Source organism: Acinonyx jubatus, chromosome A1 (assembly GCF_027475565.1).
Source record: "Acinonyx jubatus isolate Ajub_Pintada_27869175 chromosome A1, VMU_Ajub_asm_v1.0, whole genome shotgun sequence".
NCBI lineage: Eukaryota > Metazoa > Chordata > Mammalia > Carnivora > Felidae > Acinonyx > Acinonyx jubatus.
The window spans coordinates 4,264,138-4,282,957 of NC_069380.1; the positions used below are offsets into that span (position 1 = coordinate 4,264,138).

The 18,820-nt window shown below is 45.3% G+C and overlaps 1 protein-coding gene across 3 annotated transcripts in view; it reads right to left on the reverse strand.

Annotated features, from left to right (window-relative positions):
* Window positions 1-1,090: 1,090 nt before the first annotated feature.
* MIPEP (mitochondrial intermediate peptidase) overlaps window positions 1,091-18,820 on the reverse strand; it is a 162,927-nt gene continuing 145,197 nt past the window's right edge. For all 3 annotated transcript variants that reach the window (XM_015087410.3, XM_027064544.2, XM_015087409.3), the window contains one exon: window positions 1,091-1,352. In XM_015087410.3, the coding sequence (XP_014942896.2) occupies window positions 1,314-1,352 (39 nt within the window). In that variant the 3' untranslated portion in view covers window positions 1,091-1,313. The remainder of the gene's footprint in view (window positions 1,353-18,820) is intronic.

Consider the following 18,820-nt stretch of genomic DNA (forward strand, 5'->3'; position numbering starts at 1 on the left):
TCCCCAGTGTTGTTCTGGGTATAGAGACGGCTCCCCTGGCAGGCTTGCCCTATTCCCTGCTTCCTGCCCAAGTATTCGCTGTGAGATGCAGTTTCCAAGTGTTCGCAGACGGAGAGATTCAAATAGGGAGGAGGTGGAAACGCGATAAATGGCAGCACCCTGGCCAATGTAAGCATCCCGCCCTGGTGGTAGGCCAGCGGCTCTGCCTTCTGGCAGGTGCACACTTCGGGTTTCTCAGCGCGAGCAGGAGGTGGGGGCAGAAGGGAAGGTCTGTCAGCCTCGCGCCCAGGGGGATCCGGGACGCATGGGCCACTGACATTTCTTCATCCGGTCTCATCTGTTTCCGAGCTTGTAGAAATTCCTCCAGATCCTACGAATAGGCTGGACATGTGTTCTAGCTGTGGGAATTTTAAATCTTGCCGTTTGCATCATCTTTGGTCATTTAGTGAGAAGCAGAAGAGGGTGTTAGCGGATGCCATTTTAAGCTCAAGACTATAATTAAATTCTCGACTTTGACTATAGGAAAAACCCGCTGAAGAATTTCTCTCCTATTAGTAACAGGCAGTGATACAATATGCAAGGATGCAAAGCAGATGGGTTCAGGATGAAGGCAGACGTGGCCTGAATCCCACTTTCCTTGTTTACCAGTTGCTGGATCTTGGCACATTGCTGGTTGATTGCCCTTCCCTTTGTACCTTCATAATCAAGCCCGAAAAGCATGGGTTCAAGTCCTCTCTGTCCTGAGTCCACCTGTGCAGTGCCCAAGCACTCAGACGAACCCAGCGCAGTCAACTACAAGTACTTTGGAAACCATAATTACTCCACGTGCATTTTCAAGTGGCAATCATTCAAAAGAACTACATTTATAACTCTTCTCAAGACTGTTTCAAACTAAATAAGTTTGCTTTTAATTAAGTCTCTAATTGAACCAATTAGAGATCAATGCAAGGGGAAAAGTTCAACAGGAGACTGGTTGGATTAAGGAAATGCCCATACTTTGCATTTAGCAACGCTAGGCTCTAGTTTTTATTAGCTCATTGAGTAGATTTCCATATGTTCAAAAATCTGCCAAACAGGCTAAAAGCCAGAATAATTAAAACAAATTATTTATTCCCAGTTCCATCCATTTAAGCTTTCTCAGAAGTTATTACAGAAGTGAATACTGAAAGCAGAAACGAGAGTTCACAGCTGTAACATTTACAGCAAAGTTCATCTCTACAATGGCCTTGATTTAAAAGATCCAAGGTGCTTCCATCACTCAGAATCCATGAGGAAAGTTTCGAAGTCTGGATCCAAGTCAGAAACAAGGGCGCTTACAAAGTCATCAATAGAAGGACATTTCTGAAGCATACCTGCAAACAAAGAAAAGATCAGCCAGCACACCCACCTGCAGACAGTAAAGAGGAACAAAGACACTCTACACTAGGGGAACATTCTGGCTTTTTGAAATGAGAGCTTGGCTCTATGACCTGTGTGAACATTACAAAAAGTCATGAGTAAAAAAAAATTCATGGTCAGTATGTGGGCCCTGAAGCTATTTATGATTTTAATATATTTTTACTATCTGATCAGCAGTTAGAATAGAGATTTAGGACCAAATAGGTTTCCCCAGAGTTAAAAAAAAATTTTTTTTAACATTATTTATTTTTGAGAGACAGAGAGCGGCAGAGCATGAGCAGGGGAGGGGGAGAGAGAGAGACACACACACAGAATCCGAAGGAGGCTCCAGGCTCTGAGCTGTTTGTTAGCACAGAGCCCGATGCGGGGCCCAAACTCACGAACCGTGAGACCATGATCTGAGCCGAAGTCGGACACTCAACCGACTGAGCCACCCAGGCGCCCCTCCCAAGAGTTTTTATATTGCAGATATTACTATATACTTAGAGTGATGTTAGAAGACTGAATTGTTAGTTATCTTTGAGTGCATTGGTTCGGAACTTAATACGTTTATTTGCTTATCAAGTTTTACTGTCAGGTTCTATACACTTTAAAACCAATCAAGTGTAACTCTTTTGTAGAAATCTCATATCAGAGTCAAGTTATTGGCTTCCCTCCAGATTTCCCTATTTTGGAGAACTCCTAGATTTGCAACTTTCTAATTGTATAATGAGGAATCACTTAAAATATCTGGTACTCAGATTTCGTCATTTAACATTTGAGGTGGCTATAAATATAAAACAAGAAGATGTAATAGAAAACAAGGAGGCATCGTGTCTAGCATGTCTTAACAATTCGGTAAAAAGCTAAATTTATCACCACTCTTCACTCTCAAAGAAGCCAAGATTCAAGCAATCAACGTTGTTGCTTTGACCATTATTCTTGGCAGATAATTCTTGGCTAACTCAAGGGTTGAGCAGGGCTCTATACACTGGCCTTTAATTTGGGGGTGGATCCCATAAAACTCATTCCAAAACAGAGACATTAAAAGATTGACAGAGTCCTCTATTATCATCTCAGTCTTTGATGCAATTCAATTAAGATGTCTTGAGTATTTACTGTGTGTAAAGGATGAGGCCAGGTCACGAGCATTCAAAGACAAGCAGGCTAAGTCACAATATGACTAACTGTGAAAGCTAAAATTATGAAGGGTATAGAAGAAAATACCTTTGTGACTTTGAGGTAGGCAAAGGTTTCTTAGACAAGAAAGTAACAATAACCATAGAAGAAAAAAAACGATATGCTAGATCTCATCAAAAACAACAACAACAACAACAACAACAACAACAAGAAACTTCTGTTTTTTAAAAGAAACCATTAAGGAAATGAATAGGTAAATGACAGAATAGGGGAAAACACTCAACATAATATATATCTCATAATAGATTGGTATCCAGAATATATAAAGGACTCCTTCAACTTATAGAAAGTATTTTTAAAAGGCACCTGGGTGGCTCAGTCAGTTGGGTGTCTATTGATTTCGGCTTAGGTCATGATCTCCTGGTTCATGATATGGGGCCCCATGTCAGACTCATGGTGACAGCAGGGAGCCTGCTTAGGACTCTCTCTCTCCACTCTCTCTACCTCTCCCCTGACTCATGGGCACTCTGTCTCTCAAAGAAATAAACATTTAGGGGCGGCTGGGTGGCTCCGTCGGTTAAAATTCCTCCAGATTCTCCTATTTTGGAGAACTCCTAAATAGAGCTTTGCCTCAGGCCATGATCTTGCAATTCATGGGTTTGAGCCCCACATCAGACTCTCTACTGTCAGTGCAAAGCCCACTTCGAATCCTCTGTCTCCCCCTTTCTTTGTCCCTCCCCTCCCATGCGCACATGCGCTCTCTCACAAATAAAAAATAAACATTAAATAAACAACCATTCTTAAAAAAAAAATTTTAAAAGGGACAACAGGTTTGAGTAGACCTTTCACAAAAGAAGACAAGCAAATAAACACAACAGGCACTGAGAAGACACGTCATCATTGTCATCTGGGGAAAGAAAACTAAAGAACACAACCACCAGAATGGCTAAAATTCCAAAGACCAAACGTAGGCAAGGCTGTGGGCCAGCCTGCATTGTCACATATCAGTGATGGAGGGGTGAAGTGGTACAACCACTTTAGAAAAAGATCTGGAAGTTTCTTCTAAGATTCGCACACACGTACCCCACGACCCAGCCATTTCCTCCCAGGTATTTACCCGAGGGAAATGAAGGCATGTCAACAAAAAAGGATTTTACAACCCCCAACTGGAAACGACACAAGTTTCTATCGATAGGACATGGATAAACAAACACGATATATTTGGAAAGTGGAATACCACTCAGCAACAAGAACAACAACCCACTGATGAGTGAAACAACAACATGGCTGAATGTCAAAAGCCTTCCACAAAGGAGTGCATCCTGTTGGATTTTATTCACAGGAAGTTCAAAGGTGGGCCAAAGGAGTCTCTGGTGAAAAAACATCATGGCGTGGAGAGGACAACTGACTGAGAAGGGACACAAGCCAGCTCTCTGGTGTGATGGTCATGTTCTATAGATGGGCAGTGATCGGCGTTATTAAGCGTATATATGCCTCAGAATTCATTAAACGGTACATTAAAGATGTATGCATTTCACTGTCTATAAATATTACCTAAAAAAGAGAAATAGGCATATAATAGTGTCTAGGGCAAAATGTACTGCTGTCTGACACTTGCTTTTAAAAATTATATATATTATATACACATGACATCTTGAGGGGTGGATAGAGGAATGGATGGTTGGATGTGTGACAAAGACAATAAAATGTTCATTGTAGCATCTAAGTGGCAAGTGCGTGAGTGTTTACTGTTCTTTTCATTCAACTTTTCTGAATGTCTGAAAAGTTTCAACACAAAGCGTTTGGGAAAAAGTCAACTGTGGGTGTTAACAGCATGCAAAGTGCAGTTGGTGGGAGAAGAGAGGGAGGAAGATGAATTCTGATGGAGAGATTCAGATGGCTTTGTGGAGGGATGGGATCTGAGTGGAAACTTGAAGGACAGGGAAGGGTCAGGGTCAAATTAGGCCCTTCTAGGTGGAGAGGACGATGTAGGAAGGCACGAAGGTGGGAAAAGGAAAAGAATGTATACTGACCACTAGGTGGTCTGCTGGGGTCTTGGAGGAAGGGTGGAGGCTCTGGGAGACATGTTTTATGAAGACTCTAGGGCTTGGAACAACAGTGACCAGGATGAGAAGGTAACTGGGCCAGAGCGTGAGAGGAAAGCCAACAGCTGGTCACATTTAGGTGCCGGGTTGGGGGGCGGGGGAGCCATCAGGCCTCAGTCAGCCGTGAGAACAGAGAGTTTGGGGGCGGGTCCAGGACGGGACACATGGCCACGGTCATTCCCATCAGGGGGAGCGGCCGCGTGGGAAACTGCCCAAGGACTGGCTTGCGTGGCGGACATAAAAACAGTCGTGCCAAACACATACTCGTAAGCCACGGACTAGACCTGCAGTAGTTAAGAAAATAAGAATGTTGTAATGGTTTCAACTGCAGATCACAATATTCTCATCCTCATCCAAGTTCAATTCTACTATCTTCACCCAGGAAATATCTGAGAAATAAGGAGAAGCTACTGAGGGAGGAAGTTCATTGCTTTGTCTTTATTTACAAAACTGAAGTTCAAAACATAATTTTCCTTTCCCAAATAATCTCTACGGGTGAAAGAAGGCCTTTCCTCTGACCCAGCCGCATCACTAAGGATGGAAATGGTTGAGTCTTTGATGGTTGCTAAAGTAGCCCATTTCACATTAGATCTTTAGATGTAGGTCGTTGCTTAAGTAGAAGCAATCTGATTAATACATCAGGTTTCGGGCACTTCCTACGCGCCAAGTTTCTTAATGCAGAGAACAGCTGTAGGGAAAACATCTAAACGTGGCTCTCAATCAAACGTGTTAACCTATTACACCATTTTCTTCCCTTTAGTATGTGAAACATTCTATAATTAAATGACTGGTCATTTATAATTAAATGCCTGGGCCTGTCAGAAGGTAAAACCCAGTTATTCAGAGCCAACCTGTTCAGTTAAGCATAGCCTCCTGTCCCTTTGAAGTGGTTCACTTTAACTCGACAAACTGCCAATATAAATATGACCTTGCTCTGTCCTTCGCGGGACATGGACCTAGCTAGCCCATGCCCTTCTCCAGTCTCCCATCCTCCACCATGCCTGCGTCTCAGGGAATGGCAATTCTAGCGACAGCACAACAAAAACATACACGCTCATGGCATTTTTAAACAAAATCTGGTCAGAAGTGGTTTGGTCATTTTTGTATGTCATGCGACTGCTAGAGACGAAGGTCCCCAGAAGAGGAAATCAGGACTCACTGGGATAAAGAATAGTCCTGAGGCAAGAATTCTCTTGGCATATCGTGATGGTATCCTTGCTTTAATTAGATTTAAATGTTTGGCAAGTGTCGACATGAACTAGCTTCTACACAGAGAATTAAAAGAAAAACGCGACGTTTGCAGGCAGTTCCTTAAATAAGAAAAATTGAAATTAGCTTTTATATGTGTCTATGGCCCAAAAAGTTCCAGGAACTCTTTGATTTTTTAAAAAGCTGACAAAGACGTCCCCCTTGTCTTCAAGTCGTAATCTTAAAGGGTGATGATCAGACCTGCGGTCTCTTGGGAGCCCCTGGGAGCCAGGTTGGAGCTGTTCAGTCCCTGAGTGGAATTTCCAAACGTGTTTCACCGTGGAAGTTACCTAAACTGGGGCCGGGGGGGGGGGGGGGAGGGACAGACGGATTTTGCCAAAAGAAGACTGAAACCTCACAACTAAAAAGAGGGAAGTGTTGACAGCCATGTGAGAAAGACAAAGTTGCATTAGGACAGACTCCGCACATATCAGTTCATAAAAAGGAAAAGAGGGAGTTGACTTTCATCTGTCCTAGAGGAAGAGACAATACATAATGAGTAGCTGAAGAATGATGATTTAATTTATTTTTCTCCTCATTTTACCTGAGGGGCAAATGGGCTAATAAAAGTCGGTGCAAGCCAGGACGTTTTCGTCTCGACCGCTCCGCTCCAACTAGCATGTTTCATAACCTTGCAATTATTCTGGGCCCGACTAAAATAAATTATGATATCAAAAGGATTCCAAGACTGACTCTTGAGGCAGTGGGGTTTCCAAATTGTACTCTGTGCTATTCTTTCCAGTGCCTGTTGGCGTAGAGCTGGGAATAAGTGAGGGTGAGGACAGCAGGCATGAGGACCTGACCCCACACACGGCTGGTCGAGAAGGGGTTCATCAGAAAACAAAGTGCCTATAGCAGGTATCTGCCGATCATTTACTATGGGCCAGGCACCTCGCTAAGAGTATCAACTCATCTGAACCTTAAAGCACATCTGTGAGGAACCTACCTTGCTAATAAAGCAGAGCAAAGAGAGATCACACGATTCTTACTTTTTTGTTGTTGTTGTTGACCCCTGGAAGCCTGGTGCCAGAGCCCACGCTCTCGGAGCGCAGGGACATACTGTCTCGTGCCTCGGAGTTTTGTAAAACAACACATTCTCAAAAGGTCCACATTTACCGGCATCCCGGATACGACAAAACCCGTATGTGTGGGGACATTCTGGATGGGTCGGGGGAGTCTGATAGCTGCCTGATGCCACTGCGGCTATACGGACCCAACCTATTAACTGTCCCCTCGCTGCCTTGAAGACGGAGCCAAAATGTCCATTGTCTTTTGGGCAGCTCGGTTTTGGCGCCACAGTTTACCCTTTGCAAACGGTCACAGCTACTTAACTATCCGTGGCAGTGGAGTGCAGAGGACCCTGGGAGCAGGCTCTACTGAAAAGGCCGTACGGGGAACGTGGCTTTGCCCGGCCGTGACCGGGACCCGAAGCTCAGCTGTGCTTGGCCGCTGCTGCTGCAGTTCGAGGCATGACACTGGCAGAAGGAAGTGCCTAGGAATTCTGTGCTTAAGGACGTCTTCTGGGTGGCCTCCAAATATCTGTGGTAACTCCTTGCAAACAGAAGCCCTTACATGTTTAAGGGGCTCCCAGCTCTGCATATTTCTACGCTTTTACCGAGAACAAATTCTGTCAGTTCCAAGATGAGTTCAGTGCGTGTACAAAGCTGCCAGTTTACGCCCTGTTAGTTTGTAATGTATAATACATAATCTAACCAGGCCATTATTTAAATATCAACATATTCTTGGCAGGAACTCTTTAACCTCTTGAGTGCCCATCTGGATGTCCAAGTAATACAATTATTTGAAAAAAATGACAGGGCAACCGGTTGGCATGTCGATTATGCCTCTAAGACAACCTGGCAAAGAGGGAATCTTGTTATGGTCCCCTTTACTAAGTGCCCCGGGAACACGGGAAATGACTGGGGCACTTGAAACCACTGTATATATACATTGAGCTCCCAACACAGAGCTCGATCCCATGACCCTGAGATCATGCCCTGAGGCAAAATAAAGAGCCAGATGCTTAAATGACTGAGCCACCCAGGCACCCCTAGAATTATTCTGAACCTTGGAAGGGAAGAGTTAACGCCTCCTCTTTGGGTCTATTTCACATCTTGCTTAACACCAACCAAGGGTGCCCAAATAAAGCTGTGGCTGAGTATGACCAAAGTTTAGTGAACGCAAAGCAGGGTGACTGAAGTAACTATAAATAAAATCTTTGTAGGGGCGGCTGGGTGGCTCAGTCAGTTGGGCGTCCGACTTCAGCTCAGGTCATGATCTCGCGGTTCTTGAGTTCGAGCCCCGCGTCGGGCTCTGTGCTGACGGCTCAGAGCTTGGAGCCTGTTTCAGGTTCTGTGTCTCCCTCTCTCTCTGCCTCTTCCCCACTCGTGCTCTGTCTCTCTCAGAAATAAACAAACACTACAAAAAAAAAAAAAAAAATCTTTGTGAAGTTTTTTTTCTTTCAGTCCTTCACTTATTCACTCACTCACTGTGTATCTGAGTGCCTAAAGTCAACTGAAGGCAGGCAAAAAGATCACACAGTTATTAGGAAGGCGTAGTATATACACTATGTATAAAAATGATTAAGAATCTGTTTTATAGGAATATGAAACGGCGTAGTTCTCAGACAAACACCATGGGTATTACCTGGGAACCTGCTAGAAATACAAATGTTTGGTCCCAACCCCAGACCTACTGAATCGGGAACCGGGAGGGAGCTTGGCAGGCAGTGATTCTGATGAAGTGTGAGCGCCGCAGCCCAGATGGACATGTGGAAGCTGAGGAAAGTGAAAAATCGATCGGGCTTCTCTCCGGTGGCAACTCTAACTCGCACAGGACGGGGCAAGGGAGATGTATTCCTGTTCTATTCAGCTAACCTAGAAAAAAATATTTGTTTCTCAAGTGACATAGGAAACAAAAGCAGGATTGGCTTGGGACACCGTTCGAAGTTATGATTGCCAGGCCTCAAGAGAGAGGACACAGCTGGCTGGACAGGCCCCTGAAAGGATCCAGTGGACTTGGCATGAAAACAGTCTGAAAATCTGGGGGCGGAGGAGGCGGGAAGGAAGCCGAGGGGAGCCGTGGCGCAGTGGGAGGGGGGTGCACCGGACTGGCCTGGCTGAGAGGGGTCCCAGACGGGAGGCGAGCTTCGGAGGCGGGAGGCAGGGTTTTTGTTTTAGGAAAGGAAGCAGAGTGTACTTTGATCCCTAGCAACTCCCCGGGAGACAGCGCTTGGTGTTTCTCGATGACTGACTCTCTGGTGAGGACGGCTCAGAACACATCTCAGAGGCTTCCTTCACGTAGCGATTCTGACCGTTCGGAGCTTGAGAACTGCAATCAGTTCTGTCCTTGAGAACTGTCCTCCGTGGACAGGAGCCCAGAGGGCCCGGCAGGGGTGCCTTCTCCAGGGAAAAGACAGGGAGGTCCATACAGGAGCCCGTGGTTGGCAGGAATGTCGTGAATTCTGTCAAAATGGGGTCCTCCTAGGGTGACTCAGAGAAGGGGGGAGGCGGGGGGGGCTGGATGTTGGTGAGGTCGACTCCCCATAGACTTGACAAGCTCCCTCCTCGAAGGGGTTCGGAAAGGACACCCCGGCCTGGATGTTCCACGCCCCACGGCAGGGAGCAGGCGTCCTACTCAAGACGGAAAGTCTGTGCAAACATTTATAAAAAATTAAATGCTCCGAGTACCTGCGTGCTAGAGACACTAGGCACACGGATATGAGTGGGACACGATTTCTGCTCTTGACAAGTTCATTATCTGGGGAGAAAACCACGGAGATACGTAATAGCGAACATAGAACAAACGTGTATATAAGGTAAGACAGGGTCGGGGCAAAGGCGGGAGTGATTGAGTCACGAGCTCATCGTGGCGAAAGCCCCCTGGGACCATGTCGTTCTTTCTCCCGAGACCCCGGAAACTGCACCTTCTGAGCTCTGCTGTGACTTCCCCCTTTGATTCTGTGGCCACCTGCACAGTATTCCAAAAAAATTCTGCTTTGGTAAGCCAGAGTGGGTTCTATTTTTTCAAGAAGATTCCTACTTGATAAGAAGATCAGTTCACAAGTTATTAAAAGGAATTTAAGGACACCTGGGGGACACTGATATTTTTGTTTGATTAAGGATCAACTTTCCAGACCCAGGGCTTGGACTAGAGGCAGGTAATTTTTTTTTTTTTTTTTTTTTTTTTTTTTTTTGCGCATTTAAATAAGTCTGTCTTTCCTCAGATTCAGAAAGCCTGAGTGATACACAGCAAGCTTTATGTCGGATTTCCTCTCTCCAAGTTCACTGGGGAGGAAAGGAGAGTCTTCCTGGCCAAAGAGGAGAGACAAGCATCCCACTGTCTCACAGTCCTGGCCAGGTGTGCTGGGAGGCGTAAAGGGGGTCTAAGAAGCAGGTAGGATTGTCTCAGGAGTGTTTGGGTCCTCCTGAAGCGGGTTCTCTCCCTGTACAATCAAGGGAAAAAAATCGCCTTTACGTTTGTGGGTTTCAAAGGTGCAACAAAAGTTCGAGGATTGGCTGTTGTCCGAGGCTGGCCAGGAGAGATGAGGCCTGGGTGGTCCATATTCGGGGGTCAGGTGGAGGTAAGCCCGACACCTATCGGACTGGCCACGTGTTCAGAGCCCAAGATAGCCAGGGAAAAAGAACTCCTCAGTTCTTTGAAAATCAAAGCTAAAGGGCAATCATATTCTGACCTTTCAGATACTGGTATTTGGCTTAAATTATATCAGTCAAGTTTACAGTTAGGGCCTACAGGTACCATTTATTTAGGGGTCAGGCTGGTGGACCAAGACAAGCCGTAGGCCCCCAAAAGGGAATGTGCTGGGGAACCCCTCCTGGGAACACAGCCCACTCTGTAAAAACCAGCCAGGTAACTACCATGTGGTCTGATAAACAACCTCGAGGGCAATGTGCAGGTGCAGGTGAGGATTTTAGGCTGAATGGACCATTATCTGGCTTGGCATAGCGTTCTATAACTTAACATTTCAGAGTAATTCTCCTCTTCTGACTATACCAAGGTTCTCCTTTGCAGGGATGCCCAGGGGAGACAGAGAGGAAAGATAAATTCTTCCTTTTCTAAACAAAGCTTCAGAAGCCTCTACACAAGGTACTATATCCTGATGGTTAAAGCGAGGGTTTGGTGAGCGACCACCTGAATTAACCAACTGGGTAAGGGACCTTAGACCAGTCCCTTAACTTTCCATACCTCGTTTCTGCTCAGAGCAATCGGAAGTAAAGGTAAAATGTTAGAGTGGAATATAATGTTTGAAAATCATAAACCTGACAGAATGTCACCTTCTTTGCTAGACTGTTGCAAGAATTAAATAAGATAGTGCGTTTCCGACAGAAAATGCTCCGTAATTGGTAACAATAACAACCAGATCCAAAGGTTTATAAAGACCTACTTCCCAGTTCAGTGAATTGAAGAATGAGGTAGGTTGCTTACTTATTTTATTTGCACAAGGTGAATTCCAAAACATTGGTCTGTGATTAAGAATTTAGGATAAGCTCATCAAACTCACAGTCCCAAGCGAGTTACCCAACTTGGTGTACTTTTTTCTACTTTTTGCCGTATCTGCTTTTTAGGAGATAACTGTTTCTCGGCTAAATGAAGAAAACTAAAAAGAGGGAAACAAAAGATGCAACGAAAACCCTTATTAGGAGCTGTGAGAAAAGGTTTGTCAAGAACAGATCACCGGTAGGGGTGCCTGGGTGGTTCAGTTGGTTAAGAAGAGATCACCGGGATGATGGGAAAGTTCTGGAAATGGACAGGGGTGATGGTTGCAGGATCGGGAATATAGGACATTGTGAATGCCCATTGAAATGCATATTTTAAAATGGCTAAAATGGTAAATTTTATATTGTATATACTTTACCCTAATTTAAAAAACAGTGAGGACGAGGGCCCAACGTACTAAGATAGAGCCTTTGATTCCCCTCGATGGTCAGGTGGCCCTGCCACCTCGGGGCTCTGCTGGCAAACACAACAATAACCAGGACGTGCCGACAGGCAGCTGAGCCCTCCAGATCTGAGAATGAGGGAAAAGGCCGGTCTGCGTCCGTTCTAAAAAACCCATCGTAACAGTAAATGGCTGTCTTTCGTGAAATCATCACATGTGCCAAACACAGCTCCGTCTGATGAAGAATTACAGTACAAAGGCTGGCCTGGCAGTTTGAAAAGCCTGAAGTGAATTTTATGAGATCAGAACTCTAATTCCAGATCTGGCTCTCCCAAGCCTAGGGCAACCGCACTGCTCACCTTGTGCACTTTGAAGTTTTTCTCTGCTACAAGGCTGTGGTTACCCACACCTTTCTCTAAAGGTGGATTCCCACTATCTCCGATCAGTTCCTGGGAAAATCAGAACATCAGCCAGAAAGTGAAATTCCTTTCTTCCTTTGAACTGAGAAAACCCGATGCCCCCCCACCCCCACCCCCAGCTCGGTTAATATCTGTCTCTGGTCAAATGGGAGGTTCTGTCTACGGGGCTGCTGACTGGACGGGTGCAGGGGGCCTGAGCTTCCTGCTGGACAGACGCCGATCCAGCCGGAGCCCCACATACGCGCTGTGTTTACAAAGTGGTTTCTTTTCACTTTATCGTCAGACGGAATAATTCCATTTGCAATTACACTTCTGGGTCACAAAACATTTTGCCTTTTGAAGCTCCACGTCTTCCTTAAACAAACACACCCACATATTAAACGTACACACACCCTCTTCAAAAATCAGTGCGTTTACAAAAGGGAGGTCTTAGCCTTGAGAACGCAGGTGCTCTCTTCTCTCCCAGCTCTTTCTTCCAAAAAGCTCTCAGCTATTTCAGAGGCCACGTTGAGTAAACAGCCAAACAAGCCAGAGATTAGGGATTCTGTTTCCTTGGCTCTCATTCCAGGCTTGCCATTTACCTCTATTACTGCAACTATGTCATAATCCTGGAGCCACTAAATTCTAAGTCTGCTTCCAGGACATGCTTCCCTCCTTTATCCCTGTTACGCTGTGCAAGGAGACAGGGTTGCTGCCAATGAGTGTGTGGTGAAGTGCCAAAACCTGCTGGGCGTTCTCACTCGACAAATCTTATTTGGCTACGCGCAAGCCAGTTGATATCTCACCGACTCTGGTTAGAACACGTCACCTTTTGCCACTGTCCCTGGGGGGGGGGGGGGGGGGGGCGTGGATCTCACTCCGAGACCTCAACGGTACCTTCCTTGAGCATCAGTGTATTTGTGTCCAACATTACAAAAGAATGAACGGGAAAACACAGTGGAAGAGGCACACAGCCACTTCTCAAGCCGAAGCTTCCTGGTAGGACCTGAAAAATCAGTGGAAGAGACTACCGGTCCTCCCGAGACGCGTCCGGGTGCCCGAACCGGAGTCGCACCCCCACCAGGTGCTACGCTGTGACCTTGGGCAGTAAACTTGGGAAGCACCACAGGACTGCTCAGTGCGTGAAGCAGGGGCGGGGGGAGACACAGGACAGCGTGCTCAGCACAGCACCTGGCACGTCAAAATCTCCCCACCGATGTTTCTAGCAAGTAGTTACGGGTATAGTTACGGTTTTCGCTCTCATTCCTGTGGTTGCTGCCACTGCTACTCTCTCCAGTCCACTCAACTCCAACAGTGTAAAAGCAGGAGAAATTAGTCTGAACTGGTTAATGTTCAACATAAAGCACTACTTATCTTAGGAAAATCAGCATGTGAGACTCCTGCAGCCTTTTAATGACATTCCTATCCTAACGTGAAAAAGCACGTGCATCAGAAGGAAGACCCAGGGGAATGGGGTGCTAGAATTCCAATTATTTTGAGGGTGTGATTTAAGACTTCGAGGAGTTTTTTAAAGCTCTTTTAAAATTTTTTAAGGTTTATTTATTTTTCAGAGGGGGGGGGGGGGAATGAGAGGGGGAGGGGCAGAGAGACAGGGAGACACAGAATCCAAAGCAGCTCCAGGCTCCGAGCTGTCGGCACAGAGCCCGACGCGGGGCACCAACTCACAAACTGTGAGATCATGACCTGAGCCGAAGTCGGACGCTCAACCAACTGAGCCACTAGAATTCCAATTATTTTGAGGGTGTGATTTCAGATATCAAGAATTTTTTAAAGCTCTGTTTTCTTAAACTGCTTGAAGGGAAAATATAAGTGGAGTTTAGCTGTCCTCCTGACCCTACAGCTTATTCAAACTGAACATACCTTTAGTTGTGTACGGAAAAAGACTGAAAGTGAGACATGTGTTACTTGACATTCCCTACCTTGTATGATGAGGTAGAAAAAGAACTCGATAATCTTATTCAAATATTTGCGATGTGAACTCTGGGATGAAAAGGGATCGATCATTCCATATTTTAAAAAACAAAAAAAACAAAAAAACTTTAATCTCAACATAAACCAGTAAGTAAAAGAGAAAATTAGGTTTTGGCTTGATCGTTCCTTGATCTAAGTTTCGTCATTAGTAGTGTTCCATAATCATCAAAAGGAAAAAGTGTCTCTTAGAGATAGTCGAAAACACTCAAGTAAACACTGGAAGATATCTTGTAAAACGATCTTGCAGGAAACGAGCCAATTAAACCAAGAGACATCTTCCTGTCTCTGCGCTCGCTGGCAGCATTTCAAACAAGAGTTGGTTAGCAAATGCCAGTTTCAACTGCCCCCCTAAAACCTGCTCTAAATCTGTGCCACTGCTATCATTATTTACCTTTTATCGGTATTCTTGCTAGATGGAAACGCAGCAGCGCACCCCGATATCAGTCCCGCCTGAGGTTAACTGAGGGCTCCTAACTTGCTCAGCCCTTGATGCTTGAGGCCTCCGGGTGTCACGCTAAGAATCTAGATCAAGAGCTTTGGGGCAACGACACCTGCTTTGCTAGCCTGTCTTTAGCCCACTGCCAACAGCGCACGTTTGTAACCGCATGTTAAGAACACCATCCATAATGACTATCTTTAAAGAAGCCTTTATAACATTTCCATTAAGCAATCAAAAAGAGCTGAAAGAGTAGTATCTACATTCTTTTTAGAAGGTAGTGCGGTTGATAGCATCTACAAGTGGAATTGCTGGTGTACTTCCTGGAAGGAGTCTACCACAAGTTACTTACTTGGGAACAAAAAGACGCTCACATCTCAAGTAAAGCCAACCTCCAGAGGCACTGTCTCAGATGGCGACACAAATGGCGGGGGCTCCGTCACATTTACACAGCAAGGAGAAGATACGTGAACGCAACTCGCCAAAAGTAAAAGGCCACAAAATGTGTATCAAGATCTATACCTTCAAGAGCACAGGGGTGGAGTGTTGTGAGCCGGCAATGGGCCCCTCAAAGGCTTTGAAGACACAACGGCCAAATCCTGGGTCAAATCCTGACAATGCCATTTAATAGCTTTGCAACGCTGAGTTAGTTCCTCAGGGTCTAGGCTTTATGTCCCATATATGCGAAGTGCAGATAACACCACATATCAAATTAATGTTATGTGGATTACAGACACTGTGTCCGCACCTAACACACTTTCGTTATGTCACTGTCCCTTGTACTTCTGCAAAACAAATCACCTTCCCGCGTGCTGGCTATCTGAAATCATTGAGTAGGAACTTGGGATGCCCAGGGTTTAAGAAGAGGTGCTCTACACCCTGAACGCCAGTGAACACGCAGGGCCATGGTCTTTTGTCTAAAGGGATTGTCCACCCATCCCTTCTATCCAGCTGTCGGATTGTCAATACTCACTCGCCCCGTAGGTAGAAGCAAGGAAGTGTATTGAAATGAAAAGTGCCACAGATATATATGCAAATAAAACCATGGATTACGAGTAACTTGTTCTGTGAGTGTTCTACCAGACAAGCAAACATTTCTAATAAATTCTAACTTGATACACGAGCGATGTCTTGCAATACAAGTAACATATGACTCCGAACAACACATGATCACAGCGGAGCCAATGGTTCCTCTCTCTCTCTCTCTCTCTCTCTCTCGCTGTGGGATGGTGGGCGATCACCTCCCACGCTCGGATGTAGGTCTCAGGTGTCGGTGTTTGGCAGAAATCAGTGATTTTTCAGAACGCTTGGAAGGCGCCCACAACTGGCACTGGTCTATTTTTTGTCACTTCAAAGCACCTATAAACAGTCCTTTGCTTTTCCAGACAAGAGAAAGCTTAGGAATGCTTTGCTTCATTCTAGGTCAAGCGCCTGCAGATATAGACCCTTTCCTCTGCTGCCTTATTGCCAGTTAGATTATATACAGTGTATGACAAGAGTTTATGAATACTGCACTGTAGTCAACATCTGTTGGGCATATACAATGGCCCCCATGCAGGAAAAGATTCCATTGGGCCAACAGATAGCGTTGATTCCATTAGTGATAGTGAAAGTCGTCCCACACAATAACCCTCCTGTCTCTTGTCTCCCTCGTACCAACCATGATGGTTTTCAAACGTAAGTGCGGGTTAACTTATTTTTCTTTACATTTTGTATTTTCTTTATTATTTTGTATTATATTACAGTATTCTAATCGTTACAACATTGTAATCAACATGAATATCTTTGGGTTGTGGAACGAATCATCTGACTTTCCATTATTTTTTATGGACAAATTCACTTTGATATACAAGTGCTCTGGATTACAAACATGTTTCTGGAATGAATTATGCTCGCCAACCAAGGTTTTACTGTATGTATGTGTATGTATGTACACACACACACACACAAAGTATACACTGATAGGTTAAAAGTTAACATCCTGAAAAAAGTTAAAATTCTATTTAAAAGTTACCTCCCCAGAGGCTTTTCATCCTCTTTGCTAGCAAAAAATTATGTTGCTGAATTCAGTCATTGGAACACTGACAATAAAATAGGGGGGAAAAATCCAAGGATAGGAGATGCTTCTGGGTTAAGTTTTGCAGAAGAAAAGATCTGTCATTTCCTGGTAAAGGCTGATTTCTTTTTATCGGTGCAAAGAGATCGATAAGTCATGTGGTTTCTATTACCCTACACTGTAAAAGTTATACAAAATGCTCATCAGTTTCTAGTATGATAGTATGCAGTTGTCTGCCTGATACGTTAACAAAACACTGTAACCCACAGGAATGACTTATTCCTGGTGCTCCAAAGTCAATTTATTTAGAAAGTAAAAAAAAAAAAAAAAAAAAGGAAAAAAACCCACTCTTTCCATGAAGGCATTCCATTTACAACACCTACATATTTTCTCTTTTGTTTAACTTTCACTGGAACGCTGACCTTGTCTTTTTACACGCAAAGAGCATCCGAGTGGCTATTCCAAGGGTGGGTGCCTCTGATCGTTATAAAACGCTCCACGAATAGACTCAGTATATTTTGCATGAGAGCATCTGGTGAAATCAGGCTGCGGATCCCCAGACGTGCTGCCCATTAATACGACAGGTGTGGAGAGAGCGGAGGGTCAGCATCGTGTCACATTTACTTATGTTTACACCTTCAGCCTATCCCCTCCCGGGCCACCTCACCTGGCTGGCCAGTCGGTGCCCGGTATGCAGGTAACCGGCCGGTGGGAGCGTGGGGGGCAGGAGTGGCTGAAGCCCAGGAACCCTGCAGGCCCCCAGCCTTGTGTCCCAGGGTGGGCTGCACAGCCCCAGCGTGGGCGCCTGTCTACAACTCCACCTCCCAGAGGGCGCCTTCCTGTAAATCTGACGGGATGCTCCAGGGTCTGCAGTTAGCTTACTGGTTTATTTCTGTGTCCCTCAAGTGCCTGCTTAGCAATGTTCAGTAAATACTCACTGAGCTTGAGTGAATTAACATCATCAACAACGAACAACACTTTCCTTCATTCTGTCAGATTGCTTACTGGTCACTACCCTAAGGATATTAAAATAATACATTTTCACGCAAGACTGTACAGGGACAGCTCCTCAGTCTTACGCTACGGAGGTTGGGTGGCTAAAAGCAAAGGGGCCTGGCTGCCAACACACACAAGGTGGCTGTCAGGAGGGAGAGACGTCGGAGGGAGGTGGTGGCGAAGGCCAAGGCCTCGGGGACCCCCTGTTCCCAGGGAGAGTTTTACTTCGAGTTGGCCCTACTTTAATGAAGCCCCAAGAGTTGACTCACCTCGTATAACAAAGCCCGCTACGTACTGCCGTAAATCAAGTTGCGGAATTTATCTCTGACCTCCCACGGCGGTGGAAACACATTCCACTTTAATGCCTGTTTCTTCAATCACTGCTAGTTCACCAGACTGACTTGGTCGTGCATTATGGGAATTATAAAGCACAAGGTAGGATCTATGTTCTTCTAACCTTGTAGAACACCAGTTATGCGGTGTAATAGGTAGACGTAGTGCGTAGCGGAAAAGCTCTACGAAGAACACAGATATGACGAGGAGCCAAATGGACGGCGGTCTCTTAGGAGCCACGGCTCCCTTCTCCCTCCCGACGAAGGCTCTTTGATCAAAAGGGGATTGAGGCCAGCGAAGCTAGGGTCCCGGTGTGGGTACGGCCGGTGGGGCAGGTGGAAGCCGGAAACAGTGGAGGGAGTGACAAAGCAAAGCTGATATCCGGACAGCTGGGCAGACACGGTGACACGAAATCAGAGAGGGAGACGCTGAACAAGCAGGGGATGAAACTTTCACGGCCCGTCTTTCTCTTTTATGTTAGAAAAGAGCTTTCACAAAAATATTTGGGCCCATAAAACCCCTAGAAATATCTCTGTGATATAAAACTTCGCAGACAAGGCGAGTAAAAACCTGTCCCCTTTCTAACAGTCCCCACTTTTTTATGGCACAAGAAATAGTTCACCTTTTCAGCATATTTCAAAATTTGTGTATTTGCTCATTTAACGTATCCTTACCGAGTGCCCGTTGCAGGCACTGGAGACATGGCAGGTGCAAACATCAGTCCCTCTCCTCTGACGGGGCTTAGAGTTTATGCGAGAGCGCAGATGACAAACCGAGAAACGAAATGATACATTACACGTTATGTCAGGAAGTAAATACGTGCTATGGAAAGAAAAAAAA